This window comes from Phycodurus eques, chromosome 21, assembly GCF_024500275.1.
Source record: "Phycodurus eques isolate BA_2022a chromosome 21, UOR_Pequ_1.1, whole genome shotgun sequence".
Classification (NCBI taxonomy): Eukaryota; Metazoa; Chordata; class Actinopteri; order Syngnathiformes; family Syngnathidae; genus Phycodurus; species Phycodurus eques.
In genome coordinates, this window is record NC_084545.1 from 11,185,713 (window position 1) to 11,210,891 (window position 25,179).

General features: G+C 39.3%; 1 protein-coding gene across 1 annotated transcript; it reads right to left on the reverse strand.

Annotated features, from left to right (window-relative positions):
- Positions 1-10,726: 10,726 nt before the first annotated feature.
- Positions 10,727-23,883, reverse strand: olfm3a (olfactomedin 3a). Its single transcript, XM_061666299.1, has 6 exons — positions 23,712-23,883; positions 13,917-14,060; positions 13,619-13,795; positions 13,311-13,530; positions 12,587-12,693; positions 10,727-12,044 (listed from the first exon to the last, which is right to left on the reverse strand). Exons 1-6 carry the CDS (start codon positions 23,829-23,831, stop codon positions 11,361-11,363), a joined length of 1,452 nt encoding a protein of 483 aa, XP_061522283.1. The 5' UTR covers positions 23,832-23,883; the 3' UTR covers positions 10,727-11,360.
- Positions 23,884-25,179: the final 1,296 nt, after the last annotated feature.

The following is a 25,179-nucleotide window of genomic DNA, read 5'->3' on the forward strand; positions in this document are numbered from 1 at the left end:
ATTGTTCACACACGTGATTGATTGGTCGTCGTATAGGTCCCATCAAATACGTTTTGTTTTTTTCAAGATGGTGTCAAGTGAAATGTTAACCCTTTAGTACACAAGAGACGGGACAGGTTTTGGGAAGGAAAGGGTACATATTTGTACCATTTTACTTGTACTCCATCCAAAATAGAGCGCTATTTATTCAATTTGGCTTAAAGCTATAATCCGCAATTTTTGGCATCCCTACTCGTGGAATTCAGCTTTACAACAAAGCAGTCCATCACTTCGGTATGACGTAGGCTGTGCCGAGTCCAACTGTCCCCGTCTCCCCGCGGGTGAATATACACCAACGTAGTGTATAATAGAGCTGTTGAAACCCACGTTAAATAAGATGGGCGAGAGAAAGTCTCTAACCACTGCGGTGTTACAGTATCTGTGAATGTGGAGAGACACATACATTTTCAGGTTCCCCCTGAGCCATTCAAATAATGTACGTGAAAAAGTAAGTACGTGGAAGATTTTTTCGCCTGTGGTCCTTCTCTTCTTCCTCTTTGCCCATCTCGATCATGCTTTTTGTGTCACGTCTCCTTGACCTCAGTTGTATGTCAACGGCGATGAATGTCTCTAGGGAGATTCTGGCAGATAAAAGCAAAAAGCATGAAGCAAACCACATCGCCGGGTCGCTAGCAAGTTAACTTGCACACACGTTAAAAGAAATGAGATGAACCAAAGCAAGTAAAACAGATCAGTAAGGACGGGACGAGTGCTGGGTCGTGACCACCCACACCGTTCCTCGAAAAGAGATAGATGTTTTTCATTTGCGCAAATTTTTATTATTGTTTTCGGTTACACGGTAATTATTGTATGGCTATGCTGCAGAAACGCAAAATTATATTTTTAGTGAATTTTATAACTACGCTCCGCCCATGGCTCGGCAAAATGCCTTATTTCCGTACCGACATTTCCTTCTATGTCATTTTCAGTGCGCCACCAACTGGGCCAGCGTGGGAAAGGAATCGGGCATTCACTAAATATAAAAAAAATAAACTATTGAAGAATACAGCAAGGTGTTAAAGGAGCTGACAGGCTTAATCACCATTGTGGCATCTCCTCTAGTATTGGCAAGGACGATTTATTATTTTTTTTTAACCAAAAAAAAGTTGTGGATCAGCTTTAATATGTTTACTTGAGTGAAGATAATGTAAGGTACTGTATTATTATGCAGTATTTATTCGGTATGACCGCATTAATTTCCCATACGATGAGCAATGGTGCCACCTTATCCAGCAAATGGGCCTTTGTGTCTTTTATCATTTGTTTCTGACTTTAAATTGCTTTTCTATTGACAAATTTAATTTATTTTCCACTGTGAGCTGTAAAAAGTGGCATGCATGACAATGGACTTGACAAGTATACTGTACTCTTAAAAACGCACCTCACAACAAATAATAATATTAATACAATAAAATATAATAAATAATAATTAGAACACTGTTTAATGGCTGTGTGAGTAAGTGGTTGTAAATCCAATAATGACGTACTTGTATAACCATGAATTCTATTATTGCCATACAGTACTGATAAAAATACAACGTTCAATAAAACATTTCACAGTCTCTAGTGGAACTTTAGGGCTAAATAAAAATCAAAAGCCTTGTTTGGATGACGTCCTCATGCAATTACTTCATGTTATTACTGATGACTGAATTGAGAAAATAAAAACAGGTGAAGAGGAGGCTGCAAGTCAAAAGGAGGAAATGGAAATTACCTTCGGGGCAACTACCACATGTTGTAAATGTCAAAGGAGGTGGAGGAGGAAGAGAAATAAAAGACACACTTTGGGAAATGAAAGCTGCTCCTTTATGATGTTTAGATCCTTATGGAAAGAAAAGAATAACTGCCTGTGGTAGCAGATATTAAGTGAAGAACATCTGCAGTGTAGAATTTTGCTAGGATGATAAGAACCACAAAGAAATTAATGGACAATTACAGAATGTAATGACTTGGAAAAAGGATGAAGGAAAAGGGGCAAAGGTAGTAGCAGATAATTCTGTAAAGAGGAGTTCAAAGTCACCAGAGAGAATGGCTCTCAAAGAAAGATGAGGAGAAATCATTTCAAGTTGAACTTCGGCATTGTCCGATGTTTAAGTCTTTCTGTTAACGTATCTGAAGGCTTAATTTTATTTATTTATTTATTTTTCAGTTTCAAGGTATGTATGTACGAAAATTCTGGTTGCAGCGAGGAATAAAAATAGGACATTCCAACCACTGCCACTTTACTATCAAGATTTTAGTGCAAGCGCTGTATTCCTCATATAGTGCCCAGTTGTGTTTATTAACGGAACTATAGAGAGAACCAGGCATTTATTAGTGAGGCGGCTGACTGGGTTTCAGAAATGAATAAAGCACAAGGTTCAACCTCTAAAACAAACATTTTCTGTTCAGGAATTCAAGTAAATAACTCCTATTTGACTTGATTATTTTTTGGTAGAATAAAACATTTGAAAATGAATGGACAACAATAAAAATGCAGTTTTACCATTAAAAATGCTTTTGGTGATATGGCTTCTACATACTGATAATGAAAATGATTTAGGCAATTACCAATGCTGTTAATTTAGGGCATTGGTGGCATAAACTTTATATTGGGTAGTAGTCTAATAAGTTTGTTAAACACCGTTTATTTATATTTGTATCAGTTTTTTCCACAAATGAATATTGATGGTTGCTTAAAATGTATATGATTAACTGGAGTTATTGTTTTTTAGTTTGAAAGAGACAATGCATCAATCTGAAAGCAATGGAGGCGAAATGGAGTATACTACTTGGCTGAAACCAGCAGAAAGCCCTGTTGATTTAGTCTCAACCAGCTAGTTACATTGACCTTTGGCCTTTTTATGACGTCAGTACGCGTAAAAGAAAAAACAACTATGAATTGAACGTTCATTTTCCCGATGGTTGATCGGTCAAATACCCGTCCTGAAAGGCCACTATTTAAAGAAATAAGGTGGTTTGATTTTAGAAGAAACACTTTTAGGCGTTTCAGTGCGCTTCACTGATGCAATTTGTTGCAGTGTTTCAGCATCTGACTTCTGGTGTTTTGCAACGTGGCTTTACTTGGATGTCTAATTGGAATGAGTTCCCTTCATTCAGTGTCCTCATTAAAACATCTAAAAAAAAAAAAAAAAAAAAAAAAAAAAAAAAAACAACTATCCGCCGCAGTGTAGCATCATTCCGAAAACTGTGCTTGTGATTGCTGCGAATTTCATCACACCGTCTCAAAAAGTCATCGTGCAATGGAGACTTTGATTTTGTTGTAGCGGTTGTAGCTCATGGTTTGAGAATTCTTTGACAATACTTAAACATCAGACACATTGTATAGAAGGCTAAATGTTAACTCTTTGGTGCCAATTTCCAAGAGAACAACAGCCATTAAAAAAAAAAAAAAAAAGCCAGGCCATACTTGGGTTTAAGTGGCTTGATTCCTGGTGTCAGCACAGGTAACTCTTTTGGGTTTGACAGTTAGCGATCCCTGCAACATAGCCTGAGGCTGCTAGGTGTGTGTGTGCGTGCCGTACGTCGTCCCATCCTTAGATCTTGAGCGCGCCATGATTTATTCAGAATGCCAGTCCCTCACAGGCCCACCGCGGCTGTTGATGAAAGGGCAACAGTGGTTCATTGGGGTGTCAGAGTTCATCACTGACACTTCTTATGTTTGACACGCTGTCAAAAAGTTTCAGGTGGTTTCTTACGCTCACTTTGCTGATATATCATTTGCAATATTTTAAACCAATCCTTGCCCTCCTATTTGCTGTGTTGGTGCGAAATGGCGCTAAATTAGCGCCATTTTGGTGCCAATGAAATACGCTGACGTGAGAGGAGAATCTTCATTTAGACAAAATTTGTGCTTTAATGCTCGGCAGAAGCGTTCATCACTATTTCACCCTGCTGCTGATTCAATAAGTATTTAGAGGGAAATTTAATAGATTCATTAAAGCAAGAATTTCATGGGCAGAATATGTCTTCAATCAGTCAATACCGTACTGTACAACCACAAAATCCTGAATTTGAAGCAAGTTTAGGTGAGCATTATAGTTGAATGGCTTTGGGCTTGCGCCGTGTCTGAAACAGTCCTTATGAGTTCAAGGGGCTTCTTTTTCAGTGTTACTTGTCTTTTGCACTTCTGTCTCCTCAAAACAAACCTCCAATTGTACTGCATTATTCATGGGATACAGTGTCATTTGGAAGCCCAATGTAAACCCAGTCACGGGGCCCTCCACATCCATGTTCTGCAGAGATTTTTTAAGTATTAATGTTTATCATCCATCAACTAAAATGTGTGAATTTGAGAAAGTTGGCGTACCATCCTTAAGGATGATCAGCTAACAAGTGAGCCATCTCAGAGCTTTACCTGTAATTAATAAGAACGTTAATCAACATTTTATATAGTTCACCATTTGGCCCGTTTCAGTACTCATACCTCTGTGAAAACATGTCAACGGCGTCATGCTCCACTGCATCGCTACTGCATCCTCCAAGACTGACACTGATAGCAGTGTTACCACAACATTTAAAGCCTTTAAAATATTCAAACACAAACAGTGCAGCAACACAGACAGATGATGCAACAACACTCGCAGGCATATACGAGTTATATTACCACAGCTCAGTGACGACACCCTTCACCAAATCTACGCATTATCTGAATTCGTGCGCCAAACTGCCCCTAGGAGGCCAAGGCGGGCACAACAGAAGCAGGATGATTAGTTTTTCAGAGACGTTTGGGGGCCTCTTACTACTACTGTACTACTACACTATACTATATGGACTGACAGACAAAGGGATCTGGGTGATTGCGACGGAGCCTGAGGCTAAAGGATTGCTATCCACGACAACGCTCCGTAAACTCTATACCACATACACTAAATTGCTAAAACACAGCACAAGACAACATAAAAAAGGAGCACACTTCCCCAGTGTTTTGCTGCAAATACCTGCAGCACTATGTGTGGTTAATGGGAGAAATACATTGACAAATGGCTCTCTGTGACCATTCTGATGTTCTTTTCAGAAGTGCCAACTCTGAGAAATGAACAACGGAATCCATACTGATAATACGACATGGCGTCAGGGTGCCTTTTTGACTATATTTTTTTTCATATTGATTCAAAAAACTCGAGCTTGCCTGCTGTTCTCAAACTGTGGTAGAATGAGTGTGCCTGAGAGACTGAAGCATAGAAATATGCGATCAATTCAATCAGTTTCTTACTTTTCACGCACACCAATCAAGCATCACAGCATGGCCCAAAGGTGAAGAATGATGGAAAAAATATTTTTCTTATTATTCTCATGTTCATAATGTGACAGGCTGGACATGGCCGCCTTTTTGTGATTTATTTGCTTGGCAGATAATTTTAATGGCTAAACTATAATTCATGGTGAAATATGTATTAAGATACAGTCATGCCTAGTTGCAAAGTGAACGCCTATTCACAACTCAATATTCATTGGCTCCTAGATTCTCATTTAAAGGATATATTTTATCAATAGCACATTGTAGCTTGTAGGCTTCCTTCGCAGACCATGAATAATATTAAGTTTCATTTCAAGAGACACATTGTGACTTTAAGATTGCAATGAAACTCCAGTATGTACATTATAGCCGCAATTTTGTGGTGCAATATTTTATGGTGTAGCTGACATGAGACATAGATGGCAAGAGGAGGCCTGAATGAGAGCTGGTTAATGCCTATGCACAGCTGATATTAATAACAAAAAGGCCCAGAGACTAAGTAATCAATAAAAATTTAAAAAAGGCAAAAACTAGAATTGAATGGCCATAGATGACCATTGTGTATCTTGCAAGGCACCGGTCTGTGACATTAGTGACAACTTCTATTTGGGGTCTCTGGTAATAAATAAGATTTGCATCTTTTTTTGTTATGACTTGTGGCATTTTAGGATTAGAATAAATGGGTAGCAGTGATGGCATTTTTCTTTCTTATATATTCTTTACAGAGAATAAGGAACTATCATTTTTACATTTAGAAGATCAGCAACTGTAAACACAAATAGATGTTGTTTACAGGAGTGTGGCTAAACCGATAATGTAAAACAGAACAAAACACAATCGTATCCCATTAATATCATTCAGTAAAGTATTATCATTAAGAAGCATGCAATAGTGGCTTTTATTGTTGCAGTAACTCAGTAACTGTTCATTATCAACACCCTGCAGTGTCTGTGGGTAAGCAGCTTCCCACAACATCTGTTCTCCTATTCAGCATGATTACATTGTTCAGTGCCGAATCATGAGGATGCACTATGATGCACGCTGGGATTTTGAAGACAGGTGCCCAAGTCCCATTCTGGCACAGTGACGAGAAATCCTTTTTTGGAAACCAAAGTCGCTGTAATAAAATACAGTATGTTATGTCCCATGTGGATAATTTGTTTAATGCTGTGTTGTTGCAACTCAACTGACTTCACAACAAGCAGAAGGTTTGGCAGATTGCGAACAATTCCTCAAAAAAGAAGCTTCAAGCTGTTTATTGACACTCCCCTGCTGAAGTTTATTGAAGTTTACTGTAAAACTAAACAGAAAACAAAGAGAATTAGACGTATTTAGAAATACCACATTCCCTCAGCGTCGTCTAACAAGTCGGTTTATCCAAATGAACTGCAACAAACAGTGCAAAATGCCATAGACGGGCGAGCAAATCGCATCAGTGTTGGGGTGTTATAACCCTTTAAGCAATGGATAATTGCTCACAACGGTGAAGCAACACATAAAGACAGATAATATAAAAATACCCACAGGCATATATTTTTTTATCTTCGGCCAAGAATGACTAATATTACTCCATTTTACTGAGTTGTGATCACCATCTCCATGTATATCCGTATGTCTGTATTATACTGCCTCTGGATGGCCAAGGCACGCACACAAGAAGCAGCAGCACAACGTCCATTGGATTGAAGCAAAAAAAAAAAAATGAGGCAAAAACTGTCTGAAATCTTTACATTTTGTTTAATTATGTCATTATAGTATGTTTAACCAAGTAAAATATTATACAGCGCTATTTTTCTCATTACATATACCATATAGTATAATGATTATATACAGTATAACGATAGATGCCCCCTTCCCAATACAAATAGTTATGTGAATCCTGGAGGTGGTGTTGACCTACGCACCAGAGAAACCCAGTTCAAATTTATGACATCAGATTTATAATAATCTAATAGACTACTGTACAAAACTGTAATAATCCATCATAATGACAAGTAGTATGTTGTAAATACAGTACATCCACGTGCACATTTGATTACCTTTGATTAGCAAGTTCAGGAATGTTCCATTGTAACTTACACACAAGGCAACACACTCACTGAACATATTTTTGTTTACACATTTAATTAAAAACATGACAGTGACACAAATACATGATTTATTTAACAAGGTTTAACAAAGTTCAACTAAAAAAACACGTGGCAATCTGCTCACATTCATTAATTTGATAATCAGCATATCTGGTGAATAGTCTGAATATGATGTATTGTATTTAAACTATTTATATTTTTGTTATCTTATTGGATAAATATTTATTCCTAACTGCGCCACATGTACGTGGCACATTTACATGCTTACAGTGCGTTTTTGTGCAGCAATGATAGTTTCTATAATTGCGACACGTGATACAAATTGACTTACTCTGTGTGACATCTGGGCCTGTTTCATAAAACACAAAGCTGATATACTTGCAGGAAGACACACACCACTTCAGAAAAAAAAAAAATTGTTGAAATGTTTGCAGATTTATTAAAAAAGAAAAACTGAAATATCACACAGTATTCAGACCCTTTGCTCAGTCTTTAGTAGAAGCCCCCTTTTGAGTTAATACAGCCATGAGTCTTTTTGCGAATGATGCAACTAGTTTTTCACACAGTTCCATGTGTGGTAAGGTGGTGCCCTAGCGCCCTCTATTGACCAGCCGCCACTGACCAACTAACCCCAAATCATTAGGCCATATTACCCAATCAGAAGTACTATATGTAATTTCAGGTATAGGGCACATAAAAGCTAAAGAGGAATTTGAAGTAAAAGTTGAATCCAAGGTACAATTTAAAAAAGCAATTATTTATAAAATAAATCATTCATTAATTCATTCATTTTATGTACCGCTGTTGTACATGTTGTACATGTGTCTGCACAGATGAGCGGTTCTGGTTATGAGCATCTGGTAAGTCTGTGGAGTTTTTTTTCTCCCCATGCTTACGTACCTTTTTCCCAAGAACTTTTCCCACATTCCCAAAACATGCATGTAGTTAAATTAAAGACAAATTTGTTCATAGGTGTGAATGTAAATGGTAGATTGTCTATCTGTGTCCTGCAATTGGCTGGAGACCAGCACAGTGAGTGCCCCGCCTCTTGTCCAAAGTCAGCTGGGATAGCCTCCAGCTCATTTGTGACCCTAATAAGGACATGTAGTATAAAAAATGGACGGTATATACTGCATGAGCATGATCACTGCTTAACATTAATATATGTAATTATTCATAGTAATACTGTAGTGTGTGCATGTTTTAATACAGTCAGTAGAATAACAGGAAAGGCAAAAGAAGAAATACATTAAAACAAAAAGTTTGTATGTATATAAATGTTTCACAGTCATTTTTTTTTCATGATGTGACTTGGCAAAGTGTATGTGTCCTCGCAAGGTTCATTGACAGTGATGCTTCTTGTGTCTTCCATAAATCTGACAGAAATCAATGTAACAAAAACAAAGTTCAACTGAGTCCGCACATTAAGTCACAGTGCTGTCAGGTCATCTGCATATGTGAAACATATTGATGTCCTGTGGCGGCTTGCCCCAAAACAAACAAACAAAACAAAAACAAAAACATTAGCTCTAAAACGAACATACTTATGTGGGCACTCATCAATATTTGGAATGACAAGCACATTTTATATTGGATTAAATCTTGAGGAAAAATGACTGTGTTTTCAATCTTGACACTCATTTCATTTAGTCTTGCTTGTATTCTGAGAAGACTGCAAATACCTTAAGTGTTAAGTTTATGATAAATGTTCTATTCATTTTGATTATTTTGTTCATCCCAGCTCTGTCTGAGTCAACCAATCAGCTGCCATTATTCTCATGCATTCTACCTACCTGTGTCTCATCTTTGCATCAGACAGTCAGTTCAGGTCTTCAGTTTGAATCCAGTCCGGTTGGATTCCCCTTTGTGTGTGATGTGGGTGTTGATCCTGGGCATTGTATGATTATTTTTCCTGGAATTTTGGGACGGTATTGGGGGTGGGGGTACGGGGGATTGGGGGATTGGGGCGTGTCAATAAAATGACTATTTCAAAGTCAATGGAAACATGTAATCAGTTTGAACATGAAATATCTTGTCTTTGTAGTGTACTCAATTAAATATAGGTTGAACATGATTTGCAAATCATTGTATTCTGTTTAGCACAACGTCCCAATTTCATTGGAATTGGGGTTGTAATTTGACATGTACATCTTGAAACCTTTGTCCATCCTGTCAGCTGACTGGATGATTTTGCTTTAATGATATAATTCATCACGTTCAGAAAAAATTTCAGAATGTCTTGAAGTGACCTTTTGAAAACGAAGTCAGTTTGCGTGATAGTACGTACAGTATATAGACGAGGTGGAAATAATCGAGCTGGCTGAGTTTCTTACAACGGAGGTGCGTGGCATGTAGGCAATTCCAATTTGCCTCAGACTGTATAGGTACTCTACATGTTGCGCTCTGCTGGGAAAAGTCGAAAGATCAATAGCAATCACATGAAACTTTGGATTCAATTAAATATTTGTTGGCTAACTTTTTTATGTTGTACTAGTGCTTGTGGTTGGTCTAAAGTTCACTTTCTACACAAAATAACAATCAGTTGTGTGGGTGTGAGCATGCTTGCAGTCTTGCATTGCATAATTCTGGCAAGTGAAAATGCTGAGTGGCTAGTAACATTGGGAAACCAGCAGCCACCGTGGCTGGTAGGCAAAAAGGTGAATGTCAAGTCCTGAATACGTTGTATTGTTAAAATAATAATAATAATACGAATATAATAAAATGGAATGTTATGGGCAGCACGGTGGACGACTGGTTAGCACATCTGCCTCGCAGTTCTGAGGAACGGGGTTCAAATCCCGGCCCCGACTGTGTGGAGTTTGCATGTTCTCCCCGTGCCTGGGTGGGTTTTCTCCGGGCACTGCGGTTTCCTCCCACATCCCAAAAACATGCTTGGCAGGTTGATTGAAGACTCTAAATTGCCCGTAGGCATGAATGTGAGTGTGAATGGTTGTTTGTTTCTTTGTGCCCTGTGATTGGCTGGCAGTACAGGGTGTACTGGTCCCGAAGATAGCTGTGATAGGCTCCAGCACGCCCGTGACCCTCGTGGGGATAAGCGGTGCACAAAATGGATTGATGGATGGAATGTTATGTATGTTTAAACATTTTAAAATAAAATACATTATAGAACTAATCAAGATAAAACACCACCACTGATTTATTTTGTGATGTGATGTCTACTAATTCACTTTTATTTTCATACTTGTCATGCAAACTATTTTTTTCCTCAGTGGGAAAGCTGATACATTTTTCTTCAAGTGGGTGGCACAACCAAAGGTGTAAATGAAGAAATTAAATGAGTCATTTCAACTAAATGTACAGTGTTTTAATGAGTGGGAAGGGGGGGCTTTCCACTACTTTCAACAAATGTTTAATTAAAAATGCACCAAAAGAACACACAAATAATAATAATAAAAATAACATGGACTTTAAATTGCAGCAAATATGCTAAATTGCAGTGATAGCAAGCTTAAGAAGCAAATCCCAGCGATCTGTTTGAAATGTAATGCACACAAGGCATGCATGCACCAACTAATAAGAGGCTAGGCATATACAATACATATAGCAATGTCATACTATGATCATCTGTGCAGGCACCATACAAGTTCAGTCCCACTCTGTTGCGGTGTGAATGGTTGTTTGACTATACAGTTTATTTTTATTTATGTAACCTTTATTTATCCAGGTAAGGCAATTGAGAGCAGATTCTCATTTGCATTGGCGACCTGGCTTTTTGACCAAAGTCGTCCGGGATAAGCTCCGGCTCCAGCTTTTGACACTTAACAAGCAGAAAAAGGTTGGATGGACGGATGGATGTTTTCCAAGAAAGGTATTAAGACATTGGTGTCCATGACCCATTCCACAGTCTTGAGGTTAAAATTAGAAAACTGAGCTACACTATTAGCCAACTTTAACAAAAACAATTATGCAATTATAATTACAATATTACAATTATTCGTTACGATAAATACAAATGGTGTTTGTGTCACTGTTCACTTTTTAGCACCATCATCGGTGTCTATGACATGGAATAGAGTGATGTTGAATATGACCTGGTGTCCATTATTCCAGGCGTACAACACTCTCTCCCTGGCATTGTAGTCAAGCATGGAGATATGGAAGTATTGATTGAGAAACGGAATGTCTATGTACTCATATGTTGAAGTCTTTGTAGAGTATGCGTAGTAAACCTTTGCTCCTGACAGGTGAGAGTTGGTAATATAGAGCGTCCCACAGATCATGAATGACTCCCCTGCATTCCTTTTGGAGTATTCTGTGGTCCAAGTGTTCAGGACCTGCAGTGTGTCTGGATCAATCTGGGAAATGACAACATTTCCAGCGTTTTGGTTGGTGGCATATGCAACCCACATTCCCAGTTCATCCGCCATGACGTCGATGTCTGAATACCCTCCCCACGTGTACGGGTACATGTTATGGAAGCCGGCAAACTCCAAAGCTCGCTGGGCCAGCACGGTGCCTGTCTCGAAGCTGTACTTGACGATAATGTTGCTCTGGTACTTGTTGTAATAAAGTGACCCATTGTAAACAATGTGATTGGTTCCCTCCCATTTGAATGGAAGGCTGTAAGTGCGAGCCACCACTCCTGCCGTGAAGTCCTCCATTGTCTTGAACTCTCGGACGAGCTTACTATTGGTATATCCGTCCATGTACCAAACCTATGTCAAAGAGATTGAATGGGTGGATATATTGATAAGAGGGTTGGATTGATGAATGGTAGTGTTGGTAGGGGTGAACATTGATAAATGGGTTGGCGTTGTGTGAATTGGTTCAGGGATTGATGATTGAGGTTGGACAGATGAGTGGATAAATAGTGGATATGTTTGACGGATGGGTGGAGGGTTATTTTGATAAATAGGTTGAATAGGTGGACATCACAGTAATATCCAACACGACATATTACAACAACAATACAGTATTAATGAAACAATAAAGTGTGTCTAGAAATAGATTGCATTTTTTATTTTTGTTTGCTCAATGTGCAAGTTACATAGATATTGGGATGTATTGTTGATTGTTTTCTTTTTTCAATCTCTGCATCCTGCATGGTATACTATTGATATATGGTATTGCTTGATGTATGTGAGCTCTACCCTTTACATGTCTTTTTATGCAGTCATAAAAGTATAACAAATGTCAAATTGACCAAATAAACACATGGTGTTAAACTATAATTCCAAAGAAAGAACATTTAACTCACTCTGTTGTATCTTGTAGATACAAGTGAATCAGTCATCCATGCCCCAAAGCGGGTTCCAGAGGTCTTTATTGTAACAGGCCCATTGATTTTCATTAACTTTCCACATGCTGTTAATAAAGAAATGGCGCAGTCAAATGAAAGTGCTGGACTTGATTAAGTGTTTGAGAGTGAGAGTGGAGAGTGTGTACTTGTTTGGACCATCTTGGACTTGCTGTGACATTTCCTATGAGTGTCAATTTTGTATACAGTGTATTAACCAATTTGAAATAAAAAGACCTTGCAGAAGAAAGGTGTAACAAATATGGTATGATATGCTACCACTGAATTGTCTTTCCTTTATGTCTTTATGCATGCGTTCTTATTATCCGAAGATTAAATCTTGCCGGGAAACATGAGTGGACTCATGAATGACCTGAAGACATTAAAGCAGAAATAATGGGTGCTGTTACTGAAGATCTGAATGTCACAAATAATTTTATTGGTGGGTTATTGAGAAAGCTATTTGGATCCCCTTTTAATAGCCACATTTACATTTTTAGAGTGAAACGTTTCGCTCTCTGTAAAAGGAAGTTGTTGGGCTTGTTGGTGATCTACTACATTGCTCTCTTTTACGAAGATCCCAAATAGCAGGTGCACAATTGCATGTGTACTCAGTCTAACTGATTGTGTTAGCTTTTGTAATGTATGTGTAATAAAACTGGAATAGTGTATGTAGTTCACTCACTTAATTTACCCATACAACTGCGGAGCCTGTTATCCAGTCGCAGAAGCCGCTGATAGAGCTCATCATAGTCATAGACTCCAAGTTCCTCCTGGATGCTTGTTAACACTGTTGATAGATTCCTGATCTCCTCCTTGAAGTGGGAAACGAGTGCAGCATCCATCTTGTACTGCTCCAACACAGGGATCAATGGCTTCAGCTGCTCCATCTTGTCTTGAAGCTCCTAAATGAAAGATGGCAATGGGGAGGTGACGGTAAGAGAATTTAATATATACACACTATATATAGAGAAATGACTAATTATTAATCACAAAGGAATGAATATGGTAAAGCTGGAGGTTTCTGGCCATGACGGATTTCCTGTCATCCTCAATCTGTCTGAATTTGGTCCTCAGGCCCTTCATCTGGTTCTCCATCTTCATCACATACTGAAAATCCCTCTGGGTTCTCAGGTTCAGCATCTCAATGGACTGAGACATGTTCTGCACCTACAACCCATCAAGTCGCAACAACATTGTGATGTGAATGGTTGATAAGTCAAACACTATTAGGAAGGTCTAGCCTGCTGCTGGAGAACATTCAGTTTTAAACATTGCACTATGTGCCTACCTTCTCTAGAAGATGGCGGAGTTGCCTGGTCTTAGCATCTCTGGAGCATAAATTTAGTTCTGGGGCCACTACTGTGCAGATACAACGCCCATCGGCATCCTGGGCCGAGCTGTACACCTGCCAGCCCTCTTTTGGCCCGATAGTCTGCAAGCACAAAACCGCTTTAATGATGTAGCTAAAGTAAAGGTGGCTTTGGCAAACATTAATTAAACAAGGAAAATGAAGGCCAATAAGGGAATGGGCAAATCTGCCTATTTTCTCAGTTCATTACATCACTGAGAAGCATTAGATGATGAGGTGATGGTGACAGAGGACAACAGCATGTCCTCAGGAAAGAATTAGGCGTTCATGAAACAGCTCGACACACAGATCGAGGTAGGGCTGAAAACAGGAGATGCTGACAGAATGCATTCATAATAATTCATTATGTACTGTATGCCATCCTGCAGCACAAAACTGTCGCCATTTCACATTTACTACGTGAATAAACAAAATTGGTTGCTACATACTGTACATTGCCATAATAATTCTGTATTTGCTTAAACATTCCAATGTTGGAATTGAGCTCTTTTCTTTTTTCTTTTTCTTTTTTTTTCTCTTTGAGATTTTGAGTTTTACCTCAGAATGAAAAAACAGGTATTAATTACCCCATCATTGTACGTCATCCACTATAGAAAGGCTATGTCGAGTAAGAATATCTTTTAACATGTCAAAATTATATATATTATTTTGTGTTTTAGTGGGTGGACGGACGACCGGTCCTCGGAAAACTAGTCCTTAAAAGTGCGTTCGTAGGACAACTGGTCCTCAGAAATGTGGCCAACTGGTCCTCACAATAAATTTAACATGTTTTTAAAAATTTCTTTTTTTTTACAAATTTAACAACTTAACTTAAACTTACTTTCCCCCCCTTTTTTACCAAAAAACAAAGACCATAAATTGCAAACAAATAAATCTTTATTATAAATAAGAGTAGGATAGGTTTTTCACACTTTAATACATATCAAAGAAAACTGTATCACACTTTTTTTTAATGATTTTTTTTTTTTTTTTACAAATCATTATCACAGTTATATGAAATCTCAGTATATATACCAGTTGATCATTTAAGGTGGTCCTAGAGGACCAGATGTCCTTGATATGCGCTTTTGAGGACCAGTTGTCTGAGGACCGGTTGTCCTGCAATCGTTTTAGCATGACAAAAATGACCATTTATTGTTATTGCGACAACCTTGTTGGCGTGCATGCTGCTGATTGCAGAAACTGCAACTTGCCACTACAGTAAGTGGTTGGGCAAAGAAATGCAAATTTGTCCCGCCACACAATTTTTCCTCTTTTGTTAACAGTTTACCCTTGGTAGAGGTCTATGCTCTACTGGGTGCTATTCTAGTTTCTTTATAATAAATTCATGTACAGCCAAGGTCAGAGTTTCTTTTACTCCCTATTATTGCCTTTTTTTCATGAAGTAACTTCACTAAACAGAACGTTTCACTCACACACTTAAAAAAATTCATATCCTTGCCTCAAAGCACAAGAAACAGTCACTTAAGATACTGCACTTGCATATGCAACCTGGAAACGGATTCTTCTATTAATTCTTCCCATTCATTCTGTTGCAGTTCAATCGTGATGGAAGACAAAACCCACTATCCACAAAAATACACTCCAGGGCTCAGCCGAGACTAATATTTGGTTTCAGCAACCTTGAGTGTGTCTAGACCAGTGATTCTTAACCAATGTGCTGGGGCACATTAGTGTGCCGGGAGTGCTCTTCAGGTGTGCCGGGGGAAATTACCAAATTTCACGTAATTGCTCAAAAAAAAATTTATTTACAAGAAATAATGTATCTTTGTTCATCTATTTATGCCAGTGAGGCATAGTGACAGAAATAACAAATGAATGGTCTTCCATTAGATGGCAGGAATTCCATACAGTAATTAATATATCCACTTTTTGTGACATTTTTGTTTGTTGGTGTGCCGTGAGATTTTTCAATTGTAAAATATGTGCCTTGGCTCCATAAAGGTTGGAAATCACGTCTCTAGACAGTGCTTCCCACAACACAGAGGAGATTTTTGTCCATGCCTTAACCTTCAGGCATGGACAGGCACGAACTCTCACTTCGTGTACAAGCCTCATTTAAATTTCAGATGAACTTAGGAATCAGATTCCACAGAATGATGATTGTTGATTATATCTCCATCTGTTGCAGTGTAGCACACGGATTGCTCGCTGAATTAAGACTTTTTTGCCCATTCAACAGATGAATGTGAACACAGCCTTTTCTGGCACACTAGCACAATGTTGTCATTAGTGCTTACATGAGCCACAGTACGGTTTGTGCTGCAGGCGAACTTTCCTTTCTGCCAGCTCTGCATGCCGTTATATCCTGCACACTTTTTCTGCCTTTGTACCCAATCTTGAATTGTAAAACAAGAGAAGAGCTTCCAATTTTAGCTGGTCTCCAAGGTGGTCTGTCTTTGTTTGCTCGCAGTCAACACGGTGCACAAAGGAAGACGACCCAACGTGCTGACTGTATGCAAAACACCTTGCGCTATCTTAGAGTACCATTGAGCCTGGTGTAACCTTTCGAGGTCGTGTGGAGAATGCTGCAATCAACTTGTAATTTACCACAATTTTTGTCTGCTTTTTTGTCTCTAAAACTCTCTGTTGTCAGAATGTTGCAACAAGTCTCCAAGGGCTCTTCAAATGGCCTAAAATGCTGCAACACAAGTACTGAAAAAAGAGAGATTTCTTCTGTACTAGCAGAGTATAATTTATCATTGCGTTACAGAAAATAGATGGATGGATGGATGATTTTCCTCTTGTCCAATGCTCTATATGATCAATAACGACTGCATCTTAAAGAATACGCTCGCAGAGTTTAGTCCTACTTGTAGTTTCAGAACCTTGTTTTTTTTTTTTTTCCATAATCAAACGCATATTAATTTTTTTAATGTAAATAACTTGATAGGACTAGAGTGGGGAGTGCTGCTTTATTTCTATCAGAGTAAAGGTTAAATTAAAGGGAATACTGGGGTTTAACACCATTCCAGGATAGTGACCACATTCCGAATTGTTCAGATTTTAAAACCTCACTGTTGCCATCATAATACCTTTATTCACTGTGATACTTTTTTAAAATTGAATTTATTATACTCATCATAATCTGTCAAGGGGAAATTCAATTAAATTTTTATTTTCTGCTGTATGTACTGTATATTTATTCTGTTGCACACCACCCGAATAACATCTGCAAGCATGCAAGGAGCGATGTCAGAGAGAAAGGGGCACGCAAACAGTTCTTGAGCAGCGGGGCGATTGATGATGCCTTGCTCAAGGGCACCTCGACAGTAGCAAGAAAGCACACTAGCATTTCTCCAAACACTAGTTGCCATGTTTACATTTCGTCCACAGCGGGAATTGAACAGTGATTATTCGGTTACAAAGTTCAAGTCCTTACAAAATGTGTTAAAAGACAACATTAAAAGATATCTCGAATGCAATGCAAAACACAAACAAACAAGAAGTCAATTTGTGAAATTTAGATGCTCACCATGCTGAAGTTTCTTCACACGTATACAGAATAAGTCAGGAGCATTGCACTGCACCGCCATCACAACACAGTAGCTTATTTTAGGTTCTAGGTGCAGCGTGTAAATGAAAAGTAATCAAATGCAAGCATTTGTGCCAATGGTAGGACAATTGGTAAATACAGGAGCCAACAAATCACACATCAACATAATGATTTTATATTTTTCTTTGAAGAGACTACAATGCCCTTCATTTAGCAAATTAGGGAATGGTATTTGGCGGCACGGTGGCCGACTGGTTAGAGCGTCAGCCTCACAGTTCTGAGGACCCGGGTTCAATCCCCGGCCCCGCCTGTGTGGAGTTTGCATGTTCTCCCCGTGTCTGTGTGGGTTTTCTCCAGGCACTCCGGTTTCCTCCTACATCCCAAAAACATGCATGAATTGGAGTTGCCCGTAGGCATGACTGTGAGTGCGAATGGTTGTTTGTTCCTATGTGCCCTGCGATTGGCTGGCAACCAGTTCAGGGTGTACCCCGCCTCCTGCCTGATGACAGCTGGGATAAGCTCCAGCATGCCTGTGACCTGAGTGAGGAGAAGCGGCTCACAAAATGGATGGATGGTGGATGGTATTTGTTTGTCAGTCAAACCAAGTGGGCACATTCTTTAAGAAGCATTTGAGTGAACAAATTGTCCCACCTTTATTTTATATATGTTATTAAAAATACCTGCGTTGCACAAATAATTCCCAGGTTAATGTTGTCAATGCATAACACCCTCTGAGGCATCCTGCTTATTCTGTTCATGCCCACAGGGTAGCTGACCCTAGCTGACATTGGTCCAGGCACAATGGTCACAAGTCAATCTGAGGGCACATATAGACAAAAAATATCCATCCAAACTTTAGCATCATTACTATAAACAGATCAATAATAAATTTATTTTGACAGCCTTCATTGGAGCCAACCTCGACCCTAGTGAGGAGAAGCGGTACGGAAAATGGATGGATGGATGCATGGATTGCGTAGCGATGTTATATCAAGCTTGGTTACAATATAGGGCCCGTCCGGGCATGTCACTGTCCAGAATTGGTTTTGTACGACTTTGCCCTGGACTAGCTGCGAGCCAATCACAGGGTACATACAAACAAACAACTATTCACATTCAAATGTGCACTGATGGGAACCTTTAATTAAACTAAGGTAGGTGTTTTTTTTTTTTTTTTATAGGAAGAACAGAACTCTACTCAGAGATGTAAATGTCCTAAAACCATATCAAAATATATGTTTGGGACAATGCCAGTGACAGTAGTGCACAAACCTGCTAACCTAAAGATGGAGACTGAAGCAGATGCTATTTATCTACTTGTCAATCTGCCTGTCCAAACAAGCCACCGCGGTCTAATGTGCTCTACTGTTCTGGATGATCATACAGCCCAAAGGAGTGAACACTTCAGCTCTAATGGCAGAGGAAGATGAAATTTGAATGTGCAGCCAGTTCTGTAATCAGACTAAAGCAGACATCGGAGAGAGCCATGACGAATGGTAACGCCCTAAAGATAGCAACACTCGCAACCATCAAACAGGTTGCAGTAATAACGCTGACAAAGAGAACACTTCACAGCGTGGAGACCAAAAGACAAGATCCTTCATCCCACATGGGACTTTGATGAAATGCGTGCAGGAAGATTAGTTTCCTAGAGGTGTGCCGCACACTTGTCGTCTTTGACTTCAGTCAAGACCGGAATGTGTTTTTCTGAAGGTGGGCAGCCCATTCAGATTCAGATCTTCTGCAGTACACAAAATGTAACAGTACATGAACGAATCTTCCGGAACACAGTAACCATATTAACCTTATGATTGTAACTCTAGAGTTGAAATTAGTATTCATACGAGCAACTGACGTGACGGGCCTGTTGATGCTGAAGTCGGTTGAGCAAATAGCTGCCAAAGTTGTTGATGTGACTTCTACCAGTACATGTTCAGCTTTCAGGTCAGATTGGAACCTGAAGTGGCTTCACTCCTACATGTGGTTGATATGGGTGTCTCCGAAATACCACTGATGAAGATGTAGGAGCATGTGTGAAAAGCGTCCTTTTTTAAAAGTTCATTTGAGTACCGTCTATCAAAAGTGCTTCAATTTTAAAAAGAGCTGTACATTATAATACCCCCAAAACAATCATGTGTCCTGTCATAACACACAGCACAAACACGGCAGACAGGCCTCTACGAAAACACAATATCGTTTTCGAGTTCAACCCTATTTGAGGATGTCATATATCATCCTGTTGTCGTTTGTTTTTCTGTACATATGCTAAATTGCAAGGTATTTTCGACTTCCTGCTGAATGACAGTGCAAAAGCTACTACAGTGTTAAAAAGACTGCTGCGGAGGGAGCAGATCCATTGTAATTCCTCTATCCACATTTTTATTCAGATTCTTATCAACAGTGTGATACAGTCTTGCTCGGAACATCTGCCATCCCATCACAAAGTTGAATTTAAAAAAAGAATTTGTGTAGTCATTGTGTATTCATTCAGAAAATAAAATGGCACCAGACCTCTCTCACCTTCATGCTGTGCTTGCTGCTATATTAAGGAAAACTGAAGAGAGCCTCACACTGTCCAGAAATAGTTCAACATTATCAGTCCATTACTCCATTTGCTTGCATCTATGCACATCAGGCTAAGCACAGATACCCAGACTTTCCTTCCCCCCTTAGTTCCACCAGGGTAACACCCAGGAATTCACAGGTCAACTTTGAGGCATAGTCTGTCCTGTATGTTGTAGGTCTGCTCCGAGGTCTCCTCCAAATTGAACATGCTTGGAACACCAGTGAAGTGTCTTGGAGCCACCTAAAATACGTACAGTAGATGTCCGATCTCAGTCCCTACAAAGACGTTTGGCAAATAAAACTCAACTGCCAACTGCCCAGATTGCACTGGACCATCATGGTCGCAGAGAGAATGAACTCATGTGGCTCATTTGGCTGATCTGGATTCAGGGAGGGCTCCCAGTGTCCTGCGTCTGGGCGAGATGTGGTTTCTTGCCGTTGTTGTTTCGATGAGAGATTACACGAAGGTTTTTGCTCCACTGGATGAGTTTTGCAGCCATGTAAGTTGAAAGCAGGTGACATTGCACAACGTGAAATGGCTGCCTCACCAATTTACTGCTTGTTCACACTGTGCAATGGAGCTTGAATTCAATCTTGGCTCTGACGGAGTGACTATTAAACTCCCGCAGTGATGGCAGTCCCTTGACGAAACGTCAAATAAACAAGGCCTTTATTGCCATAACGTAACCAATAAATTGAATCCTAGGTTGAAATTGTGGATGTGTATTTCCCCTCTCTCTCCTTGGCGGCACGGTGGACGACTGGTTAGAGCGTCAGCCTCTCTCTCTCTCATTCCATTATTATTTAGTTATTTCATACTGTTGATGATACTATGACATGACGTGGTGACTTCATTTTCTGCTGTTTACTGCCCAGTCGACATTGCAAATGACAATCTGTTCTCAATTGCCTCACTTGGATAAATGAAGATTAAATGAAAAAAATAATAAAAAAACATTTCACAATGTTTTCCTGTTTGTTTGTTTTTTTCCACCATCAGAGAGGCAGACACACTTTGAGAGGATTTCTCTCGATATCTGACACGGCTCGATATCATCACAGCTCGTCTTTGGTCGGGCGACGACTATATTTCATTTTTGCCATTGTCTCGCTGTAATGTGTACAACCAGTGTTTTTCAGCCCCAGTGGCTGAATTTCCTTATGATTGTGAATATTTTGTCTGACACGGCCAAAGTCGTAAAGTGTAGCACAGGTTTTAGTCTTTACCATCACAGAGGATCAATTTACCTTGGGAGACCCTATCAGTGGCATAAAGCACCCGACACATAACTTCTAGAATCACAAGGGTGTCATATTCTGTGTTTTGGCCTGCTGGTAATGTGCCTTATTCTCTGTTCCCCTTGTGGCCTGGTTAATTGGCTGAGTCCCCTAGCTGCACCTGCCTGCAATCAGCCTTGGTTGCTATTTAGGTGTGGCTCCTGGGGAAGCAAGGTGTTGGGGTATTGTATTGGTTGCCGTTTTGGTTCCCTTGCATTTTGTTTATTAGACTAGGTCTCGTCTGCTCCAGGAGTACTTAAGCTTTGTTTTTATTGAGTAGTTCTGTGATTTTGTGTCTGTTTCCTCTATCTAGGTGTTCCAGGTGTACAATTATTTTGTTGTCTTTTAGTACTTCTGTGAATTTCCGTTTCGTTTTCTATCTTGTGTAGATATTTTTTGTTTCACTCTTTTGGTACCTTGCTTCCACTGTGGCTCTGTCCACCATTTTTTTTTGTTGGTGTCGCGCTCCCTTTGTCTTATTTCTCGCAGCGACCGTTGGTCACCATTGTTTTTGTTTCCCGTTATTATAGTACTTTGCACACGTGTTACCTTTGTAGCCTCGTGTTATTGTTTTTCGCGACGGCGGTTTGTCGTTGTTGTTTCCATTATACATTTACTGTATTTTATTGTTGTCCTTCTGTGTTTGAATACCCGTGTAACCGTTCCAAACATTTTTCATCTGCTTGATGGTCCATTCACCGGCCATTGGCCGACCTCAACAAAGGGCACCTGAAATTGTTGATTCATGGATGGGCAGCAGTTTTCAATTTAAGATCAAAATGATCATATTAGTTTTATTTGTGTGTTGAAACTAAACCTAAATGTTGAAAGCGCAGTAAAGTGAATCACATTAATAACAGCATTCCTGCATGTGGTCAACAAATAACAAAACTTTCTCTCGGAATTTCTTTCGCCCTTCTTTATTATTTACTCAATTTCTACATTTCCCAAGATGCAGCATGAACACCTTATAGGAAACAAGTATTTTTTCAAAAAAACATGCAACCAGGTGCAGTGCCTATTGTGTCATCATACACAACAAAAACTCCACTCTTCATTCTGATCATGATGCTCTATTAGCAGCCACAGTGTAATTACCTGGCTGGCATGGAGCAGACGGAACACTGTGCAATGCAAATATTTTGATTAGCTCACAAAGGCTCTGTTGGGGCTCACGCAACAGAGACACGGGAGCAAATACACTGGTGCCGGTTCACCCTGGATGGCACTGGCTTGTATCAAAATGAATATGTGCTTAAGGGCAGTTCTAACACATTAATTTACATGCCAGAAGTGGAGGGAGCTAAATTGCTCTATCGAGGAACAAAGCTGTGTGTGAGAAAGGTCTAGCAGCCTGTGTGTGACAGCTTAATACTTTGCGGCTTAGAGTAATTCCATGAAAGGTTTTCATTTTCAACTCATCTTTTAATACTGAAGCATATAGCTGTAAGGCACCCCCAGCAATTAGCATGCAGTTTATGCACAGGTAATGTGAGATATTGCCCAATGGGAGTGGGCTATTGATTGATTTAAACACAAATAATGAATGATTATGCTTGCCCTGTCAAACGAATTCAAAATGGATCAGTCATTGAGTGGGTGCATGATTGTTGCTCTTTTGTTCCAAGCCATTCAGATGTTTTTAGGATTTCAGCCCCAGGGCACGGACAGCTCCTCATTCAACAAGAAATATATATATATATTTTATCACTCTTCAGTGAAACAGACCATTGGATGTGTGCATATGGCCACAATCATTCGACTTTTGTAGGGTCGAGATGACAGTCATGTAAGATGACTAGTAGCAAAACTGCACTGTTAAAATCAAACAATGTAGACGCATGCGTTTAACTTCAGCATTAAATCTGGCAGATTTATGTGCTGTTGATGTTGTGGACCTTACATTGTCAGAAATGGCAAGTGAGTAGTCAATGATGATTTCAGACAGATACACAAGTCATTTTGCATCTACAACGGCAACATTTATTTAAATGTGATATGTTTCCACAAAAGCAATGTTGATTGTAAATAGGATGGATTTTCAATTGTGGTGTACAAACAGGTGAAGATTTCAAATTGATTTCTGATTTTAAGGGCTTGCGTCAAACCTGCAGCTTCATGGATTGTAATTATTCACATTCAAATGGATATATACAAGCAAAACTCCATTGGCGTTACAATTACATGTATCTTCCTAATGGTTATTTTCATTTAAAGGTGCCATTTTAGTAGTAGACCTCCAATGTTATCTACGTATATACTAAGTATTGGGAGGGAATGCTTAAAAACTATATCCCAGTTTGTTAAGGAGCAATCTTGAACAAGAAACAATGCAGGAAGAGTAAGCAAGTAAAAATATTTGCAATAAAACTCACCATAGTTGGGTACAATCCGAAGATGGTCAGAGATAGGAAGGAGTACAATATGCTCAACAGGAGCCGCATACTGACTGCCTGTGTGCAGCCACTTAGCTCTGAGCTGTATTCTTCCTTCATCACATGCAGTCCCACAGCGGCTTGTGCTTTTTTTTCTTTTTTTAAGACTCTTGGAGCGCGCAGAGAGCTGGAAGAGAGCTCTGCTCGCGAATAAATGTCCGTTCGCTCACCGGCATCACACCCACCTCTCCTTGGTAGTCAGTGAGAGCCAAGGAAGGGACTATAAGGGTGAGGGCGAGAGAGACAAAGAGAGGGAGAGTAATAGAGAACTGTTGTGAGGGTTGTAGGGTCTGTTTGACAGATCGATAATTATCAATTAATCCAATATAAATATAAGAATGTACTGCATCCAAACAGTTAGCATGTCTGCCTCAGTCACAATTCTGAGGTTCAGTGTTTGAATCCAGTCTCAGTCCTTCCTACGCATGTATGGAGTTTACATATTTCCTCCAGGTTCTACTCCTGCTTTCTCCCACATAAAAAAAAAAAATGCTGTTGTGTTAATTGAGGACTCTAAATTGTCTGTAGGTGTGAATGTTCTCAAATCTTTTACATCGAGTACATCACTCAGCTCCCCCAACTGCTATCATCATGGCAACAGTAAAATACAGTAGCACAGCAGGCCTACGTGGTTTTACTCCTAATAAATATATTTCATATTATTGTAAGCTACTGTAACATGATGCCTAGTTTGAACATTTAATTCAGTGACTGTTTCGCGTACCACTAGTGGTGCTGGTGTCACACTTTGAGAACCACTACAGTACAGGCAGTCCGAGTCATCTGATCAATTATCAATTTGATGCATTATCGATCTAACATAATCTGTTATCAGGTTACTACGTTATAATCAATAGATTAGACTGGTTTTGAATGATGACTGATTGATCATCATTCAAAACCAGTCTAATCCATTCTAAATGGCGTGTATTATTAATCTACGCAGTTATCATTCCACAATGAAAAGACAGAGTGATGAAGTGTAGATCATGCAACCAGAGGTGACTTTGGTAGAATAGTTAAGACTAAGGATTATTGTAGCCAACCTTGTCCTGTCTGCTATAGATGTTGTATAAAATCATCTCCTGTGGATTAAATTGAGAACTACTGAAAAACGTTTGTTTTGTTTCTTTCTTATCAATATTCATAGGTCATGAGTCGACTGTGTCATCCGCTCGTCGATATAGCAGACTATTCTATTTCTTATCTACAGTATTCAGAACTGTTTTTATCTCGGTGGTATAGCTTGTGTGCAAGATTTATAGATTCATAGTTCGTTTTTGCTTAAGTGGCTGATAAAATAATAAATAACAGAATCTAATATCTGTGAAATATGTAATGTGCTCACCTGTCATGCAGTTTCCTCCAGACAGAGTATATTGAAGAACATTCATAAACAGCTTCCCTG